Below are 24510 nucleotides of genomic sequence, written 5' to 3' on the forward strand. Positions count from 1 at the left end.
GAGATGGCTGGAAAACATATTTTGTTCATATGTCTTTATCAGAGAAATATACAACTAGAGAAGAAATCTCAAATGTTCATCCTTTTAAATATTGTAATTGGTTAGTCCATAATGGTTAGGGGGATCAACATGTGTATCATACGAGGCACTGTGGACACAAATACTCTATAGTTTCTGGTGAAGGAATTCTCTCAAAGACAGAAGTATTTTTCTCAAAAGTTAAAAGTATTTTTCTCTAAAGTATTTCTCCCCTCTCTCTCCCTTCCACTCTCTCTGAAAAGCAAAGGAAAAAATATGCTCCATTATTTGGGTGAGGATTAACTAAAAAAAAAAAAAAAGTCTAAAAGAAAATACTGACAGCTATTAAATGTTCTATGATCTATAAGCTTAAACTACAAAGAAAGGATGAACTGATTCTTTAAAAATGTTGCCCACGCCGGTGTGGCTCAGTGGTTGAGCATCGACCTATAAAACAGGAGGTCATGGTTCCATTCCCAATCAGGGCACATGCCAGGATTGCGGGCTCAATCCCCAGTGTGGGGTGTAAAGGAGGCAGCCAATCAATGATTCTCTCTTATTGATGTTTCTCTTCCTCTCTCTGAAATCAATAAAATATATATAATGTTGACTGCAGGTAGATGAAAATCTAGTTAAAATTTTAATGGTCAATCATTATAGTAGACAGAGAAACTAATGTTCCTGTTGTTAGCTTAATCAGTGTTAAATGGTAGGTAAATTTTACGTGGTAGTAATAATCTATGCCAAGTGTTTGTGTGCTGTTTTTTGATTTGCTTTGTTTTTTTAAACATTTAAACAAAAATGTTACGGAATTCTTCATTTTCCATACCTTTAATTCCTGTTAATTTTTTTGAAGTTTATCCATACGTTCCCAATGAAAATATATTTTAAAGTTAAAAAACATTCCTCTTATTTTTGTCTTTCTAAAAACAATCCCAAAAATATCCCAAAAGTTTGAGATTCATCACAAATAGAAACTAAATGCTTGCTTTATTTTATTAAAAAAAAAAAAAGAAACCACATGATTATTAGCTTAGGTGAGCTAAAGTTAAGAAAGTCAGTAGAAACTTAATTACAAAATGTACTAAATAGTCAGTCAATATTAAACAATGTCTTTATTTCTAATATATAATTATTAGACATTTCTATAATAAAGATGTATAAGGATAATTTCCTTCGTATGACATTCCAAAAATGTAGTATTGTATGACCTGTGAATACTGTGAATAATTTTTAACAAAATAAATGAAAACCATGCTACTATTATAAAATGACTACATTATCTATAAAATTTCAAAATATGGTGTTTATACAAAAAAATCTTTATTTCAATCTAGCGGTTTACAGCACAGAATAAATCAAACTATACAGAACCTGAGTGTATTAATTTGATGTTGTCATATACAACTTTCTTTGCTTTTTGTCAGTAAGGAGATCCTGACAATGGGCATCATGCTTTTCTTGGTAATTTGATATAAACAAGTTATAATGTATATAGTAAGTATTTAATTTCTTGTGGCTTTTATTTGGGAAAAAACCTGGAGATGTTCCATTTAATGTTTTGAAGAACATTAATATTAATTATATTAGAAATATTTTTTTATTTAGAACATAGAATTGTACCTGGTGTTTATAGGCAGCTAAATCCTTTTTTGCAAGTTCTAATATTGAGAAAAGTGCTTCGCTTTAAGTTGTAAGGATACAGACTGGAAAGTATGTAAATAGATTAGTTCATAAACAAAATGGTATCAATAAAGTTTTAAAATGTTATTTTAATTATCACTGTTTTTTATTTATCTCAAATACTAATGATAAATATTTCAACATAATCTCAAGAGAAGCTGTGCCACATGTTACTTTGAGTAAATAGAAAACTATGAAAGAAAAACTCGTTTCTATTCTCATCCCAATATAAAAATATATATATTTAGTAGGATTAAAACTTCGTTGGCCATATTTAGAAGAATTTGTAGTCCTCTATCAATCCCAAGAACCCTTAGGAGCTGATTGTAAAACCATCCTATGGGATTTTTCATTCCATTAAGTAGAATAAATCACTGGCATCCCAATGGAAAGTCACAGATGTTTGCAACAGGAATCAGATATGTATGTAGAAATACTCAGGGTATCTCTGAGTGTGAAGAATGAAGTTATGAAGAATTAGGTTTTGAAATTCTAGGAGCAGATCAAGGGCATGAACTAAGGTGGTGCTGGTGAGAAACGTGAAAATCAAATGATATATTACCAGGATTAAAATTCCAAGAGTATTTTGCTCACTATAGAGAAGATACTATGATTGAAACAATGAATACAAAGATATGCATAGCAGTCAGCATGCTCCCAACAATATGAAAATTCTAGGTCCACCCAATTTAATTTATTCAGTAAGTGAATTCGATTTTGTTATGAGAAAGCTGTTCAGCCTTATAATAGTTAACACTTCTGGCCCTACCTGGTTTGGCTCAGTGGATAGAGCCTTGGCCTATGAACTGAAGGGTCCCGAGTTCAATTCCAGTCAAGGGTATATGTCCAGGTTGCGGGCTCGATCCCCAGTAGGGGGCATGCAGGAGGCAGCTGATCAATGATTCTCATTATTGATGTTTCTATCTCTCCGTCTCCCTTCCTCTCTGAAATCAATAAAAATATATTTAAAGTAATAATAATCCTATATAAAAAAGAGCTAATATGCTAATTAGACCGAACAACCGTCCGGATGACCTTCTGGATGAAGCTGGGGCTGCGAGGGCCGGCCGAGGCAGCTGGGGCTGCAAGGGCCAAGCCCCTTGCACAAATTTTGTGCACTGGGCCTCTAGTAATAAATAAAAACACTTCTGCAGCCTTCTTACTCTTCTGTAGTCTCTGAAATAACCAATTCTCCAGGAAAATGGGAAGAGGGTGCCACATTTTTGTGGATCTCTGGAATGTAAGTGCCAACAAAATGTGATTCATACCTATTATGACACATGGATTCTTTCAGTTATTTTCAGTATATCAGAATTATTTTTTATAAAGGGTCTTAAATATCATTTTTTCTAAATTATTAGATTAGGCTCAATGAAATCTCTTCTTTCCAAATCTTTTAGGTAAGTACAGTATTATAAGGACATATGCCTAATACACAGTAAGCACTCAATACGTATTCTTTTAAAATATATTTCATTGATTTTTTACACAGAGGAAGGGAGAGGGAGAGGGATAGAGAGTTAGAAACATGGATGAGAGAGAAACATCTATTCAGCTGCCTCTTGCACGCCCCCTACTGGGGATGTGCCCGCAACCCAGGTACATGCCCTTGACCCGAATCGAACCTGGGACCCTTCAGTCCGCAGGCCGACACTCTATCTGCTGAGCCAAACCAGCTAGGACTCAATACGTATTTTTTGATTGGATGAATTGGAGCATAACTCAATCACAATTTATATGGTAATTAATTCAGACCAAAGCAGAGAAGGATTATGAAACCAAATAATTTAGAAGAATCTTCTTCTTAGAGATTAACTTTGATTCCAATGGCTTGTTTAAATTCACAATTTTGTGGTTCCAAGATATCATAGAAAACTTGTTTTTTGTCAAAATAGTCTCTAATACAAAGTAAATCTTCAATGGAATAGTTATCATTTTTTCCAGTCCATATAGTCAGGCTGTACCTGCATTAAAATAAAACAGAATTCTGTATTAAAAGTGGAAGATAAGAAACAGTGATGAGGAATTCCAATAAGCCTAAAATAGTTTGTCTCCAACCAAAATGCACACCGATAAAAAAAAATTAATTAGCAATGGCGAAATTATCCCTTCATGCCTTCATCAACATTAAATGGACTAAAGAGGAAAAAAATTACATTACTGTTGCTAAATTAGCTAACTGCTGTATCTGAATTACAGGAATGTTAAATGGCTTTAGAAACCCAGACTAGTAGCACTGAAAATAGGCCAAATTTTGGACAAAAGAACTGAGGAGATTGCACTGCTGATCAAGGAATCTGTTCTCGACACAAACACTATAGCTCTAACCTGAGTTTCGTCAGTAGCCTGACCAGAGTCAGCGCACAATTGGAAGAGACTGTGAACAGACACAAGTGCCACTGACACCCCCAACACTCATTCACTTTGTAAGTGGCTTCACTATTCCTTCTGGGGATTTTTGTCTGAGATATGCTACAAGATGTCACTGAAAATACCAAATGGAATAAATTTAGATCTACTTCTGGAGTTAAAAAACATTAATAATATATGCAGATTTGTTATGGATATAAGAATATGCTCAGCCCTAGCCGGTTTGGCTTAGTGGATAGAGCATCGACCTGAGGACTGAAGGGTCCCAGATTCGATTCTAGTCAAGGGCACATGCCCAGGTTACAGGCTCAATCCCCAGTGGGGAGTGTGCGGGAAGCAGCCAATCAATTATTCTCTCTTATCATTTATGTTTCTCTACCTCTCCCCTTTTCCTTCCTCTCTGAAATTAATAAAAATATATTTTAAAAAAGAATATGCTCAGAATTTTAATGCTATTTAAACTGTATATTTTCATTTCAGTGACATTTTCCTGTTGCACTGGAGTCTAGAGAAATGCAAAGCTGTTAATTTCGTATTTATTTTCCCCATAAACAAGTCAAATCCAGGGGAAAATCTCCAAAGCATTTTTTCTACCAATGATCAAAAAGTGGTCTAACGAAGGCATATATTCTTGTTATACTGACACATTCCTGTCCTTAAGGATGATGACACCATTCTGGAAATGTAATAGAGGGAAGTACTTTGGATCTTCTTCCATAGCCATATTATGTGACAAATCAAAATGGACTTTTAAATTCTGAGAACACAGAAAAGAAAATGAGAACTACTTTATAAATCTATTATTTTTGCTAATATGGCATCTACTGTATTTGAGCACCATGGTGACAAAATGTATAAAAAGACATGATGTGAACTGAGGTTTAAAAAAGAGCTTTCCAGCCCTAGCCGGTTTGGCTCAGTGGATAGAGCGTCCACCTGTGGACTGAAGGGTTCCAGGTTCGATTCTGGTCAAGGGAACATGCCTGGGTTGTGGGCTCAATCCCCAGTAGGGGGCATGCAGGAGGCAGTCAATCAATGATTCTCTCTCATCACTGATGTTTCAATCTCGCTCTCTTCCTTCTTCTCTGAAATCAATAAAAAATACATTTTTTTTTTTAAAAAAGAAGAGCTATCCAGAGCTTTCTAGAGTTCTCTCTTTTAATCTTCCCCCTGTTGTACTTAAACTGAAATAGGAAAAATAAAATTGCCCAAGGATATCTTGAATTGTATTCCTTCAAATCAATTCTCAGGTCTTATATTTAAAGCCCTTTTTATAGTGAAATACCATATGTAGGAAAAATGCATGTGTACATTTTAACAAATTATTAGAAAATTAACTCCAGTGTAACTAAAACAAGTCAAGAAATAGAACATTACCAGCACCTCGAGAGGCACATTTGTCACTGCCCACCACAACCTTGCCCTCCCCAGGAGTCCTCACAACCTTGACTTTTGTGGTAGCCACCTTCTTGCTTTTCTTAATTTACCAACTATGTATTCATCCCTAAATAAAACAGTTTAATTTTTCCTTTTAATGAATTTTACATAAATGGAATCATATGGTATAGAATATAATTTTTGGTCTTGATTCTTTTGTTGAACATTGTTTGTGAAATTTATCCAAGTTGAATCATGTAGCTACAGTTTATTCATTTTCTTTGCAAAATAGTTTAGCATTATCTACTAAAGTTGAAAATATGAATACTCTAAGACCTAAATATTCTACTCCTAGAATTCCCTCCTGATATAACTGTTCTAAATGCAGGCACATGTGCACCATGATGTGTGTGTGTGTGTGTATAAATGTTCTTAGCAGCAATCTTTTGTAATAGTCAAAACCATGAAACAGCTCTGGCCAGTATGGCTCAGCAGATTGAGCATCGTCCCATGCACCAAGAGGTCACCTGTTCTATTCCTGGTCGGAGCACGTGCCCAAGTTGTGGGCTCACTCCCCAGTAGGGGGTGTGCAAAGGCAGCCATTTGATATTTCTCTCTCACACAGCTGTTTCTCTCTCCCTCCTTCTCTAAAATCAATAAAAACATGAAACAATCTAAATGTCATTCAATGATAGAAGAGATAAATAAATTGTGATATACAAGTAATAGATGATAGTTCTTTATGAATTTAACTAGAGGCCCGGTGCACGAAATTCGTGTGTGTGTGTGTGTGTGGGGGGGGGGTTCCTCAGCCCGACCTGCACCCTCTCCAATCCAGGAGCTCTCAGGGGATGTCCTACTGACGGCTTAGGCCCCTCCCCATGGTTCTCTGCTCTCTGCGAGGCCTGCTTGCCTGCTTGCTGCCAGCAGCGGGGCTGAAATGACTGGGAGACTCCCGCAGGGCTGAGGGGACTGGGTGCCGCCATCTTTGTGAGGTCAATTTGCATATTCCCTCTTTATTAGATTAGATAAAAATCTTCCCTAATTCTGTCTAGCCTGTTCATGCTCTTCATGGTATCATTTGATAGAAAGAATTTCTGAATTTTCATGTATTCAAATTACTCAAACATATCCCTTATGGCTAGTGATTTTTGTATCTTGTTTAAGAATTCTTCCCCTTGCCCAATGTTGTAAAGATAGTTTCTAGTGCTATATTCCATTAAAGCTTTATTATTTCACCTTTCATATTTAAAACAAGAAAACTCTAAAAGAGATGGAGTCAAGAGAAATGCAAAATTAAGGATGGAGAAAAAGAAATCATCATCAACAACAACAAAGAAGAACTAGACAGATACAGAAGAACCCACTTAGTGCAATGCCATGAGGTGAAAGACAAGGAAGTTTCAGACTGAAGGGGGTGACCAGCAGTACTTAATTAAGTGTTGCAGAGGTAAAGAATTTGGCTTGAACAAAGTGTGATCTTCAAATGAGAAATTTCAGGAGAGTGATTGGCTACACAAGAAGTGGAAGATGAGAAAATTGAGGCAAGAGATAATGAAAGAAATGGGATAGTAGGAACATCCTATTTGAACATGGCAGCCTAAAGTCAGCCCTGCTTCCCTTTTCTCCTAAGAATCATCCAAAAGCAGCAAAAAGAACAGAAGAATGAAAACAGAAACTTGATATTCAATGAAATTAAGAAAGAGCTGAAACTGAAAATTACAAAACAGGTAAAAAAGGATTCCAGTAGCAATACATTAAGGCCAGACGGGTATATAAGGAGATGGAGTTCGCCCATGTAGCAGTTTACAGAGGAAGCCTACAAACACCACTCACAGATGAGGAGCAATTTCCACCTAAACACTTTGCAGAGCTTTCCTGGATCAGCTTTGGTCCCGAGAAGCAGTGTAGACAAGGAAAGACTTTACAAAGGAATGCCATAGGGAACAAGGCCACTGCTGTGGAAACCCAACATTTTAAATTTAAGAAATAGATGAAAGATTTTACTTAAACTACAACCACCTATCAGCACTGACTGGGGAGAAGTTAAAGGTTAAACAAACTCACACATGAGCCTCTCTGGGTCATAAGAACCACAGTCCTGGTTCCTCTCAAATATGAACTTTGGACAAGTAGCTGATCTAGAAGACCTCACTTTCGTTAAAGTAGAATAATCAAAATAATTTGGCAGAGGTTTTATACAAGAGAGTACAACAAAATATAAGAAAAAATAAATGGCAGATGGAATAATAAATGCCTCATCTTTAAACAACTATCAGATAGCTGAAACAGATCAAACAAATGAACAAAAAGAATGCCACAAAGCAGATGAAAACCACAACCAAACATTTTTTAAATGATGCAATTGCCTCTTTGAAGAAAGAGCACAAAACAGAGATATGAGCTCAAATGCAAGACAACAGAAAGGAGGTGATAAAACATTAACTGGCAGATCTTAGGAAAGAAGTGGAAAATTAATACTATTACAAAAACAATATTAAATCTAAAGGTATACAAGGAAGAAAAGACATTATTGAAAATACAGTAAGGGACAGAAAAGACAAATTATAAAATCAAGTAAAATAAAATGCAAATAAAAGGAGAGACTAGAGAGAAAATAATAGATAACAAAGACAAGCAAAGGAGATTTACATATTCATAATAGGAGTCCCTAAAAGAGAAATCATAGTGTTACAAATGCAAAAGAACAAATATATAAAAATATAATTCACAGAAATATTTCAGAAAATAACATTTGAATCTACATAGTGAAAAGAAGTCCACATGCCTGTGTCTCCATAAGATACAGAATGGTCCTTATGGAGACACAGCCTAGTAAAATTACTAAGCCTCAAAGACAAAGAACCCAGCCGGGTGGCCCAGTTGGCTGGAGTGTCCTTCCGTAAGCCAAAAGGGTTGTGGGTTCAATTCTTGGTCAGGGTTCGTAGAGGCGGCCAATTGTTCTCTTTTACATCAACGTTTCTCATTTTCTCTTTCTCTCTCTCTCTGTCTCCTTCTCTCTCAAAAAATCAATTAAAAATATCCTTGGGTGAGGATGAAAAAAAAGTTTTCATGGAATAGACTTCTGAAATTATTATAGAATTCAGAGGGTAACTATTTTATCTGCTTAAAACTTTGTCAATGTATAGCAATGAAAAAAGTGACACTTACTGGGCACCTACTATGTGCAAAAACTGTGAGGAAGAGACAATGTTAAGGTTCATTAAGAAGCTTCACCCTGGTGAGGGAGTCTATATGCTTACAGAATCAGTGTTCATATCCTCTCCTACACACACCGTCTTGATATAATTAGTTTCCATCCTTTGTCTCTGTCTTTCACACACACTCACATGCACACTCTATGCTGTTAAACTTATACATACCTGTTTGATTTCTTTAACAGCCAAAGAAACTGAGAACAAGACTGTCTGACTAATGCTGCTCTGACAGGAAAAGTTACAGGCTGACTTAGTTCATTGCATATGCATTCCATCTCTTTCACCATTGTCCAACTATAACCTGAAATCAAAAGAAAGAAATTTAACTTTTCTACTAGAATACTAAAGTCAATTAAATAAAAACTAAATTACATATGTAAATTCACAGGTAATTCATGCAAATTTTCATTTGAATACAAATAGAATTAAAATATCACAGTGCAAGAAAATATTTTGGGTGGAAAATGTAGATGAAAGTTAAATCTAAAATCATGCCACAAGTAATCTACAGCAAATCTGAGAAAAAAAATGCCTTGGCTGGGTAGCTCAATTGGTTACATATCATTCTGGTTGCGGGTTTGAGCCCTAGTTAGGGACATACGAGCATCGATCAATGAATGTATAAATAAGTGGAACAATACAAATATTCTCCCTTCTCTCCCCCTTCTTCTTTCTCTAAAATCAATAAATGAAAAAAATAATTTACTAATATTTCAAGTGCAAAAAAATCAAATTTTGACACAGTAGTTACTTTAAAGATTCTAAGACTTTTAGGCACTTCCTCATCATTAATATTCCCTATAAACTAAGATCTTCCATTTATGTTAATTACATTTTCTTTTCTAAGAGAAAGATGGCTAGTAGGTGTTGGTTAGCTAATTACGTAATAATTAACTTGAAATTTTTAAATTTTATTTATTTGTTTATTTATTTACTTATTACTCTTTCATTTATCATGGTGACATTTAACTTCAATTTTTAAGCTTTTGGCTAGTCCAGATTTCTAATACATTTTACCTAAAATAGACATAGTGGTAGACTTTTATATATGTGCTTTCAATCATGTTAGGACATTGTAAAAATCACACCTAACTGTTTATAAAACTTCAGAAAAAAAAATTTTATTTCTAAAATAACCCAGAATCTATCAAAAGCAGGTTGTAAAAAAGCATTGGTCAGTAAAAGAGCATTTTGCAGAAAGCCTATGTGAATATGTTAGGTTAGCAGTTAAATTTCTCATGAAAGAAGGGAAATGTCTGCTTTCCTTTTGAATCTGAAAAAAAAATTATACATCTTTAATTAGAAAATTTGCTTATAGAAGCTACACTTAACATTATTGCTAACAGAAGCTATACTTCCATTAACAAAAACATAAAATCTCTCTATAAAATTTGTGGCATAAGAAGCAAGGGAGGATAAAACACACGTTGGTAATGACAAGAGGCCAGTGGGGGAAAGCAGCCTTAAATAATTCAACACCAACATGACTTAAAGACCCAGATATGGTTTAACTCAATTCAAGCCTGAGGTTAAAGTCTGAGTTAAACAGTGACTAAAAGAAGTTCAGAATTAGTAAGCAAGATACTAAATCATTTCTGGTTTACCTTCTTTAAACACTTTAAATTATATGTTACAATTTTTAATGAAATTAATAAAAATTTGAATGATTAGAAAGTTGAACTAGAATTAAGTTAAAACATATTATTTTTTCTCTCAATCATAACAATTATTGGTCCAAGGGATTATAACCTAAATGTCACTAGATAGTAGTTATTCAAATCTCATGCTAGACTAAAAAACTTTCTATCTAAAACAATAATACTTTGGGTGGTGGGCACACAGTGAAATATACAGATCTTGTATCACAGAAATGTACATTTGAAATCTCTATGTTCCTATTAACCAATGTCAACCCGATACATTTAATAAAAATAAATAAAAACAGTAATAGTAAAAAAGTAAAAAATGAATGCCCTAAACACAGGATAAAAGCTCACATCTCCATAGGTTCTAAATACCTTCTTAGTTCATCATTTTAACCGCATGGACAGGTGTCCATAGCATCTGATGGCTTACTGGCTGTTTACCTGGAAATTACTACCTAGGGATGTATGAAGAAATAGAAAGATGAATTCAAATAGTGTAGTAAGTTTCAGCCAGAAAAGAGAAGCTGAAAATATCAGGTCCTTCTGTAGAAATATGTGAAGGAAAGAAGGGATTGAGCCTAGAGGAGAAAGAAGTGCATGGCCTCCCACACCTTGTCCAGCCAAAGAGAGCAGGAGGGCACCAAGGCCCCAGCACCCTGCATGGGAGCCCCTTCCAATGTCCAGGCAGCAGCACTCACACTCCCCCTACTTCTGGCCTCAAATCACATGGAAAGCTCTTAAAACCATTTTTTTTTAATCTTTCATCTAACAATGGGAGCTTGCTCCACAGTAAAAAGAAAAAAAAAGACTATAGAATGTTTTACAAGTTCAAAGAGACCAACTTAGGATTTGTTTAAAGAATGTACAGAGACAGCTTTCATTATTCTAGACCTTGCCAATAAATATTTCCCATGGAAGCTGGTGACAGAATGTCACCAGTGAGTGAAGTGTCTACTGAAATAATAGAAGAATCATACACATATCTTTAGGGCCAGACCTTTCTCTCCATTAGGCTCTTAGATTTTGTGGAATGTGTTTTTGGTTTTGTATTGAAGGTATTTTTGTATTTTCAGTATTTATATTTTTTAAAATATTTTTTTATCGATTTCATAGATGAAGGGAGAGGGAGAGAGAAATAGTAACATCAATGATGAGAGAGAACCATTGATCGTCTCCCTCCTGCACACCCCCCACTGAGTATCGAGCCCGCAACCGAGGCATGTGCCCTGACGGGGAATCGAACCGTGACCTCCTGGATCATAGGTCAACGCTCAACCACAGATCCACGCCGGTTGGGCTGGAGTATATTTTAATTTGACCACCAAGAAATACATTTTTAAAAATTATTACCTTCATTAACTTTCTCAGGATGCCATCCTGTTGTCCAACCCAGGGAAAAGGTCACATCTGGAAAGAAGGAAGTCACAGTGTCTATAAAAGGTTTTGCATCCACTACTCTGCTGTTTCCATTGGGACCGGGAAGAATATCAGCGTTAATCCACACAGGACGCTTCAGATGCTTCTTCACATTTTCCAAGAGCATCATGGCTGGCTCTACAGCTGCCAGACTGAAAACACAGTTTGTTGTCAATGACCGATAGACCTAGAGATTTTGAAACAATAAGGTTTTAATCAGACCACATAATTTTTCCTCTTGAAAAATGTATACACACACTTTACTGGAAACTATACTACTTACAATGCTGAACCATTTCAGACCCTTTAAGGCCTATGTTGATTTCTAAGAAAATTAGCTTTTAGTGACTACTGTGATGGGAGGCTAAGAACTTGAAAGATGGATGTTGGGGGGAAAAACATTCAGCATCCCCTCTCCACATTTCCATCTTTCTTCCTAAGGGACTGGCATCCTTCTGCTTATGCTTCTACTGCTTTTCACTCCACTCCTTTTGGGCCCTCTATTTTACGAAGAGAAACTGATAATCCCATTATTTCTTGGGTCACGTTTATTAGTGAGCAAGGATACTGAGCATTAAAACTAGAGGAAACCAGCCGCTAGCCTTTCACTCTGCTCCCATGTGGTAAGCTCTTTTTCCCCACTCTTCTGCCCCTGGAATGGAGGGCCTAGATTTTATATATATATATATATATATATATCTGTTTAATTTAAAAAATATTTTCAATTACAATTAACATTCAGGATTATTTTGTATTAGTTTCTAGGTGTACAGCATAGTAGCTATATAATCATATACTTTACAGTGTTCCCTCTGATATTTTCAGTACCCACCTGGCATATACATAGTTATTACAATATTATTGACCATATTTCTTTCTTTTTTTTTTAAATATATTTTTTATTGATTTTTTACAGAGAGGAAGGGAGAGAGATAGAGAGTTAGAAACATCGATGAGAGAGAAACATCGATCAGCTGCCTCCTGCACATCTCCTACTGGGGATGTGCCCGCAACCCAGGTACATGCCCTTGACCGGAATCGAACCTGGGACCCTTCAGTCCGCAGGCCAATGCTCTATCCACTGAGCCAAACCGGTTTTGGCTTGACCATATTTCCTATGCTGTACTTTACATCTCCATGACTATTCTGTAACTACCAATATGCACTTCTCAATCCCTTCACCTTTTTCACCAGTTCCCCAATACCCTTCCCCTCTGGCAACCATGAGTCTATTCTCTATACCTATGAGTCTGCTTCTGTTTTGTTGTTCATTTATATTGTTCTTTAGACTACACATGCAAGTGAAATCATATGGCATTTGTATCTCTTTGCCTGACTTATTTCACTTAGCATAATACCCTCTAGGTCCATCCATGCTGTCTCAAATGGTAAGATTTCATTCTTTTTTTTATTGGAGGCCCTAGATCTTAGTGGACTAATAAACTCTAACACTGCAAATTCTAATGCAGATTCTGTATTTCTCTGTCTCAAATGCACTCTGCCTTGAAGGGTATCAATACCATGTTAAAACGACAATTCTGATCATCTGACACTGTACTTCCTACAAATTCCCCCATTTTTGGTAGCAAGCACCTCATACCTGTGATTCCAAAGCTTGCATGCCTGCAAGTCCTATGGGGTTCTGCTCCTCCTGGGTGCAGCCGGGGGGGAAACCCTGAAACTCTTTTCTGGAAAGGACTCTGATTTCTTAAGAAATCTGGTGTTTGCAGAGGTTGGGGGAACTTTTTAGGCTTCCTCAATTTAGTAAGCTGACATAGATAGGGCTGTTTAACATTGGTTTTCCATCTGACAATATCTAGTGTCAAACAGAATTTTCTCCCCAAAACTGAAATTCCTTCAGCATATATAAGTGAAATTCCATCAGCATATACTACATGTAAAGCACTGTGGCAATAAGAAACTATGACACAAGACACAATGAAGCAAGAATTTAATATACATATTCTATTTTATATGTAAATATTTTAGTTACCACTAATATAGACTACTAATACAAAAAGTAATGATACTCTCCCTTACCAAACACTTAAATATGAAAAACAAAACCTACATTAAGTAAAACATAAAACCTTACTAAAGGAAATAACACTTTTGTTATTATAGTTCTTATTTTTCTAGAACTTGACAAGATAATCCTAAAGGAGTATATGTCGAGGAAAAGCCTGGAAGACCCAATATTGTAAATCCTGTATAATGACACATCCCTCTCAATCCTATATAATAAAACCCTAATATGCAAATTGACCAAACAGTGGAATGACCAGTCGCTATGATGCACACCGACCACCAGGGGACAGATGCTCAATGCAGGAGCTGCCCCCAGCTCACAGGCCCTGACCGGTAGGGGGTGGGGCCAGCGAGTGGGTGGCGCCAGGCCAGACAAGGCAGGTGCTAGCGGGGGCCCCAATCGCCCTGCCAGTCACCCCACAGATTGGCCCTGATGGCTGGCCAGGCCTAGGGACCCTTCCCATGCATGAATTTCATGTACCAGGCCTCTAGTTAAACTATAAATTCCATGTAATTCTAATTACATTCTCAGTTCTTACATGTATTAGTATTAAGTTTCCCATAAAGGACTGTTTAAAGGTTTGCCACATTGATAATTTGAAGAGGGAAGTCCTGATCAGAATACTATCTAAAATTTATCTTTGCTTAGTACTTTTCTAAATCCCTAGAAAAAAATTTAAACTTCGTTTTTATAGAATAGATTCTTTTTCCTAAAAAGTTACTTCTGAGTATCACATCCTATTTTTCTATTAAACTCATTTAGAAATTAGGGGTGACATAATTAAAATCATACTTAAAATTACAATAACTCATTTAAAATTATATTCTAAGGGGAAATAATTTTTGCTAAAACACAGGGGAGTTTGCTACTCCAAATAAAAATTTTAAATCATCATATATTACTTAGTTATTATTATTACTGAACAAGTTAACTTCAATGTACAAAACAAGAGCTAGTAAATTTTGACTAAAAGGTCATTCAGCATCTCTTACTGAGAAGGTGAAGAGTTTTGCTTCAGAGTGCAAATTCTAGTCAGACGGGCAACACCCTTCAAATATGTTATTACCAAAAAGTCTTTTTTTTACTGGCCTTTTGTGGTAGCTGTCAATGTTTAAGAATGAATGAGCTGCCCTGCTGGTGTGGCTCAGTGATTGAGCATGAACCTGTGAACTGATTCCTGGTTGGGGCACATGCCTAGGTTGTGGGCTTGATCCCCAGTAGGGGGCGTGCAGAAGGCAGGTGATCAATGATTCTCAATATAGAAGTTTCTATCTCTCTCTCTAGCTCTCCCTTCCTCTCTGAAATCAATAAATATATAGATCTAAAAAAATAAATGAGCTAATCTGACTGGCAAGGAGCCAAAGAATACATCACAGGGAATAACTCCGGGGGCAATAATAAACATACAAAAAACTAAACACACAAAAAGGCAAGGAGCTCTAAAACTTCGAGTCACCAGGCATTAAAGATCAAGTACTTTGTTTCATGGCATATTGAACTGGCTCCAGGAAACCTGAAATCTGGTCCTCGCTCAGCTGCCAAGCTCAGCTGTTGTCCTTGAGTAAATCACTTAACCGCTCTGGGACTAAATTTCTTTGTCAATGAAATGGAATTGGAACATTCACCATCTTAAAAGTTTTTCCATTTACTGCAAATAGCTCTGGAATTCACCAACAGTATAAGGAGGTTTACTGGTATATTTAGCCCCACAACAATGACTAGAGTCCTCTTAATAACTCTATGAATAAGATTTCCAAATATATATATTTTTTTCTCCAGAGGGAGGAAGGGAGAGGCAGAGAGGGATAGAAACATCACTGATGAGAGAGAATCATCAATCAGCTGCCTACTGCACACCCCTTACTGGGGATCAAACCCACAACCTGGGCATGTGCCCTGACCAGGAATCAAACTGTGACCTCCCGGTTCATGGGTTGATGCTCAACCACTGAGCAACACCAGCCAGGCAGATTTCCAAATCTTTATTAATTTCTTGAGATCATTCAATTCAAAAATATTTTTCAGAGATGAAGTAGGCTTACCACAAATCCTAGATTTTCATAGAAGCTGCTTTAGTGCTTATGGTGAGCTTCTATGGTGACCCAATATATTTCTGGCTTTACCTATAATTTTCACACTACCAAAATACCAGAAAAGTAAAACTTACTATGAAATGACACTTAATCTTGCTCTTCATTATAAATGCCTCCAAAATACTGTTTTTAAAGGAACATTTCAGTTATTGAAGAAATCTAAATAATCCCCTATACACAAATGTAACAACATAAATCAAGTAAAATATGCATTAACTACCTCAACAAAATTCTCTCAATTCCTTCTCTTCTGGACTACCTTTTAATAAAGGTAGCATTGTAAATTTACTGTTGTATTATCATAATGGTCACTTACAATAAATTCCTTTATAAAAATTAACTTTAAACAGCTCAGTGGGTGTTAGATCCATTCCTAGAATGTATCAGTCTGCAATTCCAATTCAACTTAGATAAAAGTACAAAGTTAGTTAGTCAGGCACAGATATGAGAGGCTATTAACTTCCCCCCCACAAAATAATTATTCTGTAACAACCAGAAGACTGAATATATTTGTACAAATACCTCTTAAAATCCAGCTTGATGCCTTTATTGCTTTTCGTGACTTCAGTCAGCCATTCCTGGAGAGTATTATCACTACTTGTTTCAGGAGGATGGGCCATGATCGGCTGGCCATGGTCTGATCCCTCACTTGGAAGGAGGACATCAGCCTCTATCATGTGGGCAGTGCCTGTCCAAATAAAAGAAGTTAATACTTACAAAATAGGGACTGCAGAAGATGCCAGACCTTTTGAGAAAGATAAAAGGTCTCTGGTACCTGCAAATATGCTCAGATACTTTTTAAAGAGTTGGATTCATCTATTACCCAATGTAAATATAAATAACTGCACTGACTTACTTTTCAGTGCCTCATTCATTTGTGCCTTATGGTTAGCAGCATGATACCAGGTGATTTGGGCACCATCTTCTGTGGTGATCTGGTTATTTCTCAGAAAATACTGCAGTATATTTTCACTCCAAGATCCTAAAATAACAGCATTTCCATGAAAAAGAATAGATTGTTTTATATGGGGTAAATAATTTTAATAAAAAAGGGCACAGCAGAGAGAATAAAGTAATTCAACGAAGAAAAACATGAGATTTTAAAAAATGAGAACAAGTACGATATGGCAGTTATTTAATATATATAAATATATAAACATGCTACATATGATGTAAGTAATAACTAGTAAACATATAGGATAGTCTGAATCTCAGAAGCATGAAAAAGTATGTAGAAAGAAAAAAAAAAAACAGGTAAGACACAGATATTTTAAAGCAGGAATTTTCACACTATGTCACATGGATTCCAGGCCCCTTAAATAAGTAAAACATGTTAAGCCAAAGCTGTATTAAAAGCTTCTAAATTTTGTACATTTAATTGTTTTCTCCACCTGAAGCTCCATTCCATATTTACATTAACAATTTAGAACCTTAAATTACACAGTTAAGCATATTTACCTTCAGATTATGAGTCTCAGCAACATTTATATGAATGACTAAGTAAACACCTGAGTTAATATTCACAGATTTATCTAGCATGTACAAACATATATAATTCCCCATATCTGTAATTACTTTTTGGCAGACCAGAGTTTATTTTAATTAAACATTAAAATATGAGTTAACTGAGACCAAAACACTTGAATTCAGATCTATCCCAAATTATGCCATATCCTACAACAGCAATGAGAAAAAGCTGAAAAACAATGAAAACAGTTATCTATAATCTTACCTCCCTAATTCTTGTTCATTTATTTAAACATTTAAGTGCCTGCCAAATGGCTGCAAGTTGATGCCTTTTGTCTTCTGTTATTTATTAATTCTGCCTAACAACAGTTAAAAAACTAAAAATGGCCAGCCATCATAAACTGCTGATCCACATTAAGAAAAAGTAAAAATTGATTACAGAAAAGAGGAGCATATAACTTCAAAATAACATACATGGGACTCAGCAACCACTCTGTATGTGGGACTACAGAATAAAGGAGAGAATTAGGCTGCAGCATCCACTATCCCCCAAGCAATTTCCTACCCAAAACACTAGGCCCTATTTTGCATTTGTAATAGAATCAGAGACTTTTAGATGAAAATACATGGCCATCGCATTTTAAATATTTAAGTTAGGCATTTTTAGAAGGCTATAACAGACATGTCCAACAATGGAAAAATAATTTAATCATAGTATATTCTCAAGATAAAATATGTGACTGATGTGGATGTCAACAATGACGTTTTAGAGATGCACTAGAAGCCTCACAAAAAAGGTAATTATGCATGTTACCAGAAAAAAAGTAAATGTTAGTTAATGGTATATACTGGTCCACAGTACCATTCAACTATTAAGCACACTGCAGTCAAATTTTTTATAAGGATAACCTATATACTAATAATAAAATACCATGACTCCAGAAACCAAAAAAAATGTAAGTAAAAAGTTCTCCTTGCCCTGTTAATGGATGAAATTGCTACCTTATACCCACAACTGTATATATCTATAGACTTTAAGATGACTCAAATTATCTATGACATTAATTCTATTTTAAGTAGGCTATAACTCTGAAGATAGGGCCAAGAGAAAGGCAAAATTAGTTGCAATTTTTTGAATTAAGACTTTTGGGGGAACAGTTTTACTAGTAGCTCTACAAAAAAAAAAAATTGAGTGAAAGATACAGTGAGTTCACGTATGTCCCTTCCCCTATTTTTACATCTTTTTGTGGTGATGTTTTTAAATTGATTGTGGTGATGATTATATACCAACTCTGAATATACTAGTACTAAAAAACGGATGAATGACATGCTTTAAAAATGAATGAACTGTAAGGTGTGCAAATTACCTCAATAAGAAGAAAAACAGAAAAAAGATTTTTAAATAGAAAAATACATCTATCCTTTGACCCAGAAATTTCACTTTTATAAATTTTCATAAATTTATTCCATAACAGATGTGCTTACATGTGGGAAATGACACATTTGGTATAAAGATATTTATTGCAGCACTGTTTGTAAAAACAAAAGGGGAAAATAACCTAAATATCCACCAACAGTAAATACACTGAATAAATTATAGTATATCCAGACAATGGAACATTAAGCAGCCATTAAAAAGAATGAGGCAAATCTCTATATACAGATACAGAGTCATCTCAAAGTTATGTTAAGTGAAAAAAAGCAAGGTAGAGACTATAGGTACTGTAATAGGAAGAATAACGACACACACACCCAAAAGCCTTCTATGTCCTAATTCCTATGCTATATTATATAGCAAGGAGGAATTAAGGTTACAGATGGAATTAAGTATGCTATCCAGCTGACTTTGAGATGGAGGTATAGCCTAAATTATCCAGGTGGGCTCAATTTAATCACAAGACCCTTACAGGTGAAAGAGGGAGGCAGGAGAGTTGGTGTCAGAGTGATGCAATATGAGAGACTCAACCAGCCACTGCAGACTTTGAAAATGGAGGAAGAAATCATAAACCAAGGAACTCAAGCGGTCTCTATAGTTAGTTGACCATAAGTTCAGGAGCATAGAGTCTAGAGCAGTGGTTCTCAACCTTCCTAATGCTGCGACCCTTTAATACAGTTCATGTTGTGGTGACCCCCAATTTCATTGATACAAATTGAACATAATTAAAGCATAGTGATTAATCACAAAAACAATATGTAACTATATATGTGTTTTCCAATAGTCTTAGGCGACCCCTGTGAAAGGGTCATTCGACCCCCAAAGGGGTCGCGACCCACAGGTTGAGAACCGCTGCTCTAGAGGGAATGTAGCCATGCTGACACTTTGATTTTAGTTCAGTGAGACCCATGTCAGAATTATAAAATAACAAATCTGTGTTGTTCTAAGCCACTAAAAACTAATGCTTTAAAAAACTAGTTTGTATGTTTTTTAAATAGTGAAACTTTTAAAAAGAGATATATAGTATATGATGATGGCAAATATACTATGATTTTAACTATATTTTCTTAAAAGTCAGAATTGTTCAAAAATGTGCCATAAAGTTACTCTGGGGGCCTCTGAGTATTATCATTAGGTAGATTCCTTTCCTACTTCAAAATAGTTTATAAATGTTCTATAATGAGCATGCATTATGTTTACAGTCAAAAAATTTAAACTGAAAAGGTTGAAGTATACAAGGTTCATGTACAAAAGTCAACTGCATTTCTATTTATGAACAAGTGGAATTTGAAATGGAAAATAATACCATTTACATTAGCACCTCAGAAACTGAAATACTCAGGTATAAATCTAACAAAACATGTACAAAATCTATATGAGGAAAACTGCAAAGCTCTGGTGAATGAAATTAAAGAACTAAATAGAGAAATTATCCATGTTCAAAAATAAAAAGATTATATTGTCAAGATGTCAGTTCTTCCCAACTTGACCTATAGATCCAAGCAATTCTAATCAAAATCCCATCAAGTTATTTCATGGATACTGACAAACTGATTCTAAATTTTAAAAAATAGCTTAATGATTTTCAGAGAGAAAGGAAGGGAGAAGGCAAGAGAGAAACATCAATGTGAAAGAGAAACATCGATCAGCTCCTGTGCACGCCCCCACCAGTGATTGAGTCCATAACCTGAGCATGTGCCCTGAGCAGAAATTGAACAAGCAATCTCTTGATGCATGGGATGACAACCGACCAACTGAGCTACACAAGCTAGGGCAGATTCTAAAGTTTATATGGAGGGCAAAAAACCCCAGAAGAACCAACAAAATATTGAAGGAGAACAAAGTAATGACACTACCTAACATCAAAACTTACTATAAAGCTAAAGTAATAAGACAGAATGGTACTGGTGAAAGAATAAACAGATCAATGGAACAGAATGAAGAGCTCCCAAATAGATCTCCATAAATATAGTCAACTGATCTTTGACAAAGGAGCAAAGGCTATACAATGAAGCAAAGACAGTCTTTTCAACAAATGGTTCTGGGACAACTGGACATCCACAACCAAAAAAATGATATCTAGACAAAGACCTTATACCTTTCACAAACATTAACTCAAAATGGACCATAGACATAAATGTAAAATGTAAAACTATAAAACTCCTAAAAGATAATATAAAGAAAACCTAGATGACCTTGAGTATGGCAATGACTTTTCAGTTATGCACTAAAGGCACCATCTACGAAAGAAATAATGAATTAGGTGGACTTAATTAAATGAAAAACTTCTGTTCTGGGAAAGACAACATCAAGAGAATAAGACAAACCACAGACTGGGAGAAAATATTTGCAAAAGACACATCAGATAAAGGACTGTTATCCAAAATATACACAGAACTCTTAAAACTCAACAATAAGAAAACAACCCAATTTTAAGACCTCAACAAACAATTCACCAAAGAAGATAAACAGATGGCAAGCATATGAAAAGGTGTTCCACATCACGTGTCATAAGAGAAACACAAAACAACAAAGTACAACTGATACCATCCTATATAATAAAAGCGTAGTATGCAAACTGTCCCCTCGACTGGGAGTTTGCCCAGGGGGTGGGGCCAGCCAGGGGAAGGGAGGGAGTACCAGCTGGCCAGCAGCCACCTTACCAGTGCACAAATTTCATGCACTGGGCCTCTAGTTGTAATATAACCTAGTTATAATAACTGGGAAGAAGCAAAAAGAAGGCCAAATATTATGAATGTGTCATCTGTGCAGCTTTGCCAGGAAGCTGCAGTTTAGAATAAAGCCCAGTAGAGTCTGGATGAAATAGGGAAGGTACTTGCCTGTCAATCACACCTAGGAATAGGTCATTAGCTATAGTAGGCGTGGCTGCTTCAAGCACCTGAAGATTTGAGATACTTAAGCTCCTAAAAGGAGTTTGCTTCTTGATCTCTTGGGACTCTTGTTGCAGGGGGTGCACTCTCTTGGGTCCCCTGCATTTGCCCACATGGCCCAGAGTCATGTGGACCCCAAACAATGGACTGAATAACTGTAACTAGCCTATTACTGTACTGGACCCAATTCCATCATGGAACGGAAACTTTGGATGCTGGCATTGCTTTTAGCTCTACTGAATCCCCAGATGCACATCTTCCAGGACTGGTTTAAGGGAAATGGGACTTTACAAACCCAGAGATGTAATTCCACACAAATAAAGATCACTCATCCTCCCATGTGAGTCTCAGAAAATTCTTTTTCTTGAGATATCCTAAGGACCCCACTCCCACTAGCAAAAAAAACAACAACAAAAAACCACCCATGCATTTCTCCGATAACACAACTACACACCTATTAGAATGGCCAAAGTCCAGAACACTGATATAACAAATGCTGGTGAGGATGGGAAGCAACAGGAGCTCTCAATCATTGTTGGTGGGGATGAAAAATAATGCAGACACTTTGCAAGATAGTTTGGCAGTTTCTTATAAAACTAAATATACTCTTACCATATGATCCAGTTGTACTCCCTGATATTTACCCAAAGGAGCTGAAAACTATCGTCCAAAAACCTGCACACGGACGTTTGCATCAGCTTTATTCATAATTGCCAAAACTTGGAGGCAACCAAGCTGCTCTTCAGAGGGTGAATGGATAAACTGTGGCATACCCAAACAATGAAATACTATTTGATGCTAAAAGAGAAATGAGCTTATCAAGTAAGAAAAAGACATGCAGGAAACTTAAAAGCATATTACTAAGTGAAAGGAGCCAATCTGAAAAGGTGACATAATATATGATTCCAACTATATGACATTCTGGAAAAGACAAAACTGTGGAGATAGTAAAAAGATCAGTGGTTGCCAGGGATTGGGGTGGGATAAGGGTTGGATCACAGAGTATTTGGGAGCAGAGAAACTATTTTGTATGATACCACAGGATTGGATACATATCATTATACATTTGTCTAAACCCATAGAATGTACAGCACCAAGAGTGAACCCTGGTAAACTGGACTTTCGGTGATTATGATGTGTCAGTGCAGGTTCACAATTGTACTGCTCACTGGGGAATGTTGATAATGGGGAGGCTATGCATGTATCCAGGTAGGGGAGATATGGGGAATCTGTTTCTCCCATTCAATTTTCCTATGAGCCTAAAACTTCTCTTAAAAAACACGAAGTAGGGCGCAACATTCTTGCCACTCTTTGTCGTCAGAATGTTTTTTTTTCCCCTCTTAACACCCACGCAGAACCAAGGTTCCAGGCCAATGGATTGTGGACGCGCGCTGAGAATGCGGATTGCCAGGATCCAAAAAAGGGAGGGGTGCTGCCAGAGGTGTCTCTCAAAGTGTCCCATTCCCCCATCTCTTCCCACGCACAGGGCAAGGAAAGTGCAGGATGTGGAGCCCGTTCTGCGGAGTGGGGACTGGCGCTTACCAGGGCCCCCAGCGGTCGTTGCCATGGTGACAGACGCCTGCGGTCCGCAAGCGCTAAGCCGTGGGCACCGCGATGACCCTTCGCAGGTGGCGTGGAAACACGACTCCACGAACGAGGGAAGAGCCGTCAGTCTCCGAGCGCGGCCTGAGAGCAGCTTGGGAAGCGGAGGTGGAAGGGCTGGGGGTAGCGAGAAAGCGCAGGCGCACAGGCTGCGGCTGGTGCGCAGGCTCCGCGGCCGCTGGGCTGTTCAAGTGTCGCGCGAATTGTGTTTTTGGGAAAAATAGTCAGAAAACAGGTAGGTAGTTCTGCAGATAGGCGGGGGCTGGGAAGACAGAGGCAGAGCGTGAGGCCCCAAAATCTTTAGGTCTGGCCCTGCCAAGGCAACCGCAGGTGGGACTTGAAATTTAATAAATGTAGCAATTGTAAATTATAACTTTCCTAATTTTTCTTATTCCATTTGTTCAAATCTAATAATTCATTTCATAAGAAGCACCTTAGTAGTAATAATTCTGTTGTATTACGTTTTATTCTATAGTGTTACTAGTTCCGTGGATGGAATATCATTACAAGGATTTCCAAGTGAAAAAAAATAAAACTGGAAGCAGGTTTTGGAACTGGTGAGAAGACTGTGAAGTGTACTGAGGCAACTGCAAAGAAAATGCCTTCCCTTTACATGCTGGGTTTGGATGTGGTTTTTGTTTTTTTTAAGTGGGAGATTTTGCACTACTCAGCTTCCGAATGTTTAAGAACAGCGTATTACACTTTTTACATTATATCTTGACACATATTACTTACCAGACTTCCTTTTATAACGCCAAATTTGGTTTTCCGTAGTATTATTTATTTCAGGCACTGCCTGCCAGCTCACAATGAAGTTTTGGCAGCATTGCCATATTTGTTTATTCAGAAACTAGTTCCCCTGGTGCACAGATTTGTGGACATTGAAATGAAATTAATTAGAAGGTGGCCGGTGGGGTGGGACTGGAGAGATGGGCCGGACACACCCTGGAGCCAACCTCCCGTGATCCTCCCTGGCCGGCTGCACCTGGGGCGGTGCCCCTGCTTGAGGGGTGTCTGTGGAGTGAGCGGGGTTGCTCCAGCAGGTTGTGGGGGGCGGTCCCTCAGCCTGGCCTGTGGGGATCGGGCTGAAACCAGCTCTCCAACATCCCCCAAGGGGTCCCGGATCTTGGGTGATGCACCCCGGAATTGGGCTCCCTCCTTTCTGGTTCCGGGGTGTATCACCTGAGAACCACCACTGCCAAGTCACCACAGCTCGGCAGCTCCTGCATTGAGTGTCTGCCCCCTGGTCGGACAGTTGCTAAGCC

The 24510-nt window shown here is 37.0% G+C and overlaps 1 protein-coding gene across 1 annotated transcript; it reads right to left on the minus strand.

Moving 5' to 3' along the window:
* Nucleotides 1-3368: 3368 nt before the first annotated feature.
* FAM151B (family with sequence similarity 151 member B) lies at nt 3369-23349 on the minus strand. The gene is made up of 6 exons (XM_006081271.3): nt 23186-23349; nt 16707-16832; nt 16373-16538; nt 11663-11880; nt 8832-8967; nt 3369-3665 (listed from the first exon to the last, which is right to left on the minus strand). The coding sequence occupies exons 1-6, from the start codon at nt 23208-23210 to the stop codon at nt 3506-3508; spliced, it is 831 nt and encodes a 276-aa protein (XP_006081333.1). The 5' UTR covers nt 23211-23349; the 3' UTR covers nt 3369-3505.
* Between the last annotated feature and the right edge of the window lie 1161 nt (nt 23350-24510).

The sequence above is a fragment of the Myotis lucifugus genome, unplaced genomic scaffold (assembly GCF_000147115.1).
Source record: "Myotis lucifugus unplaced genomic scaffold, Myoluc2.0 scaffold_0, whole genome shotgun sequence".
In the NCBI taxonomy this organism is placed as follows: Eukaryota; Metazoa; Chordata; class Mammalia; order Chiroptera; family Vespertilionidae; genus Myotis; species Myotis lucifugus.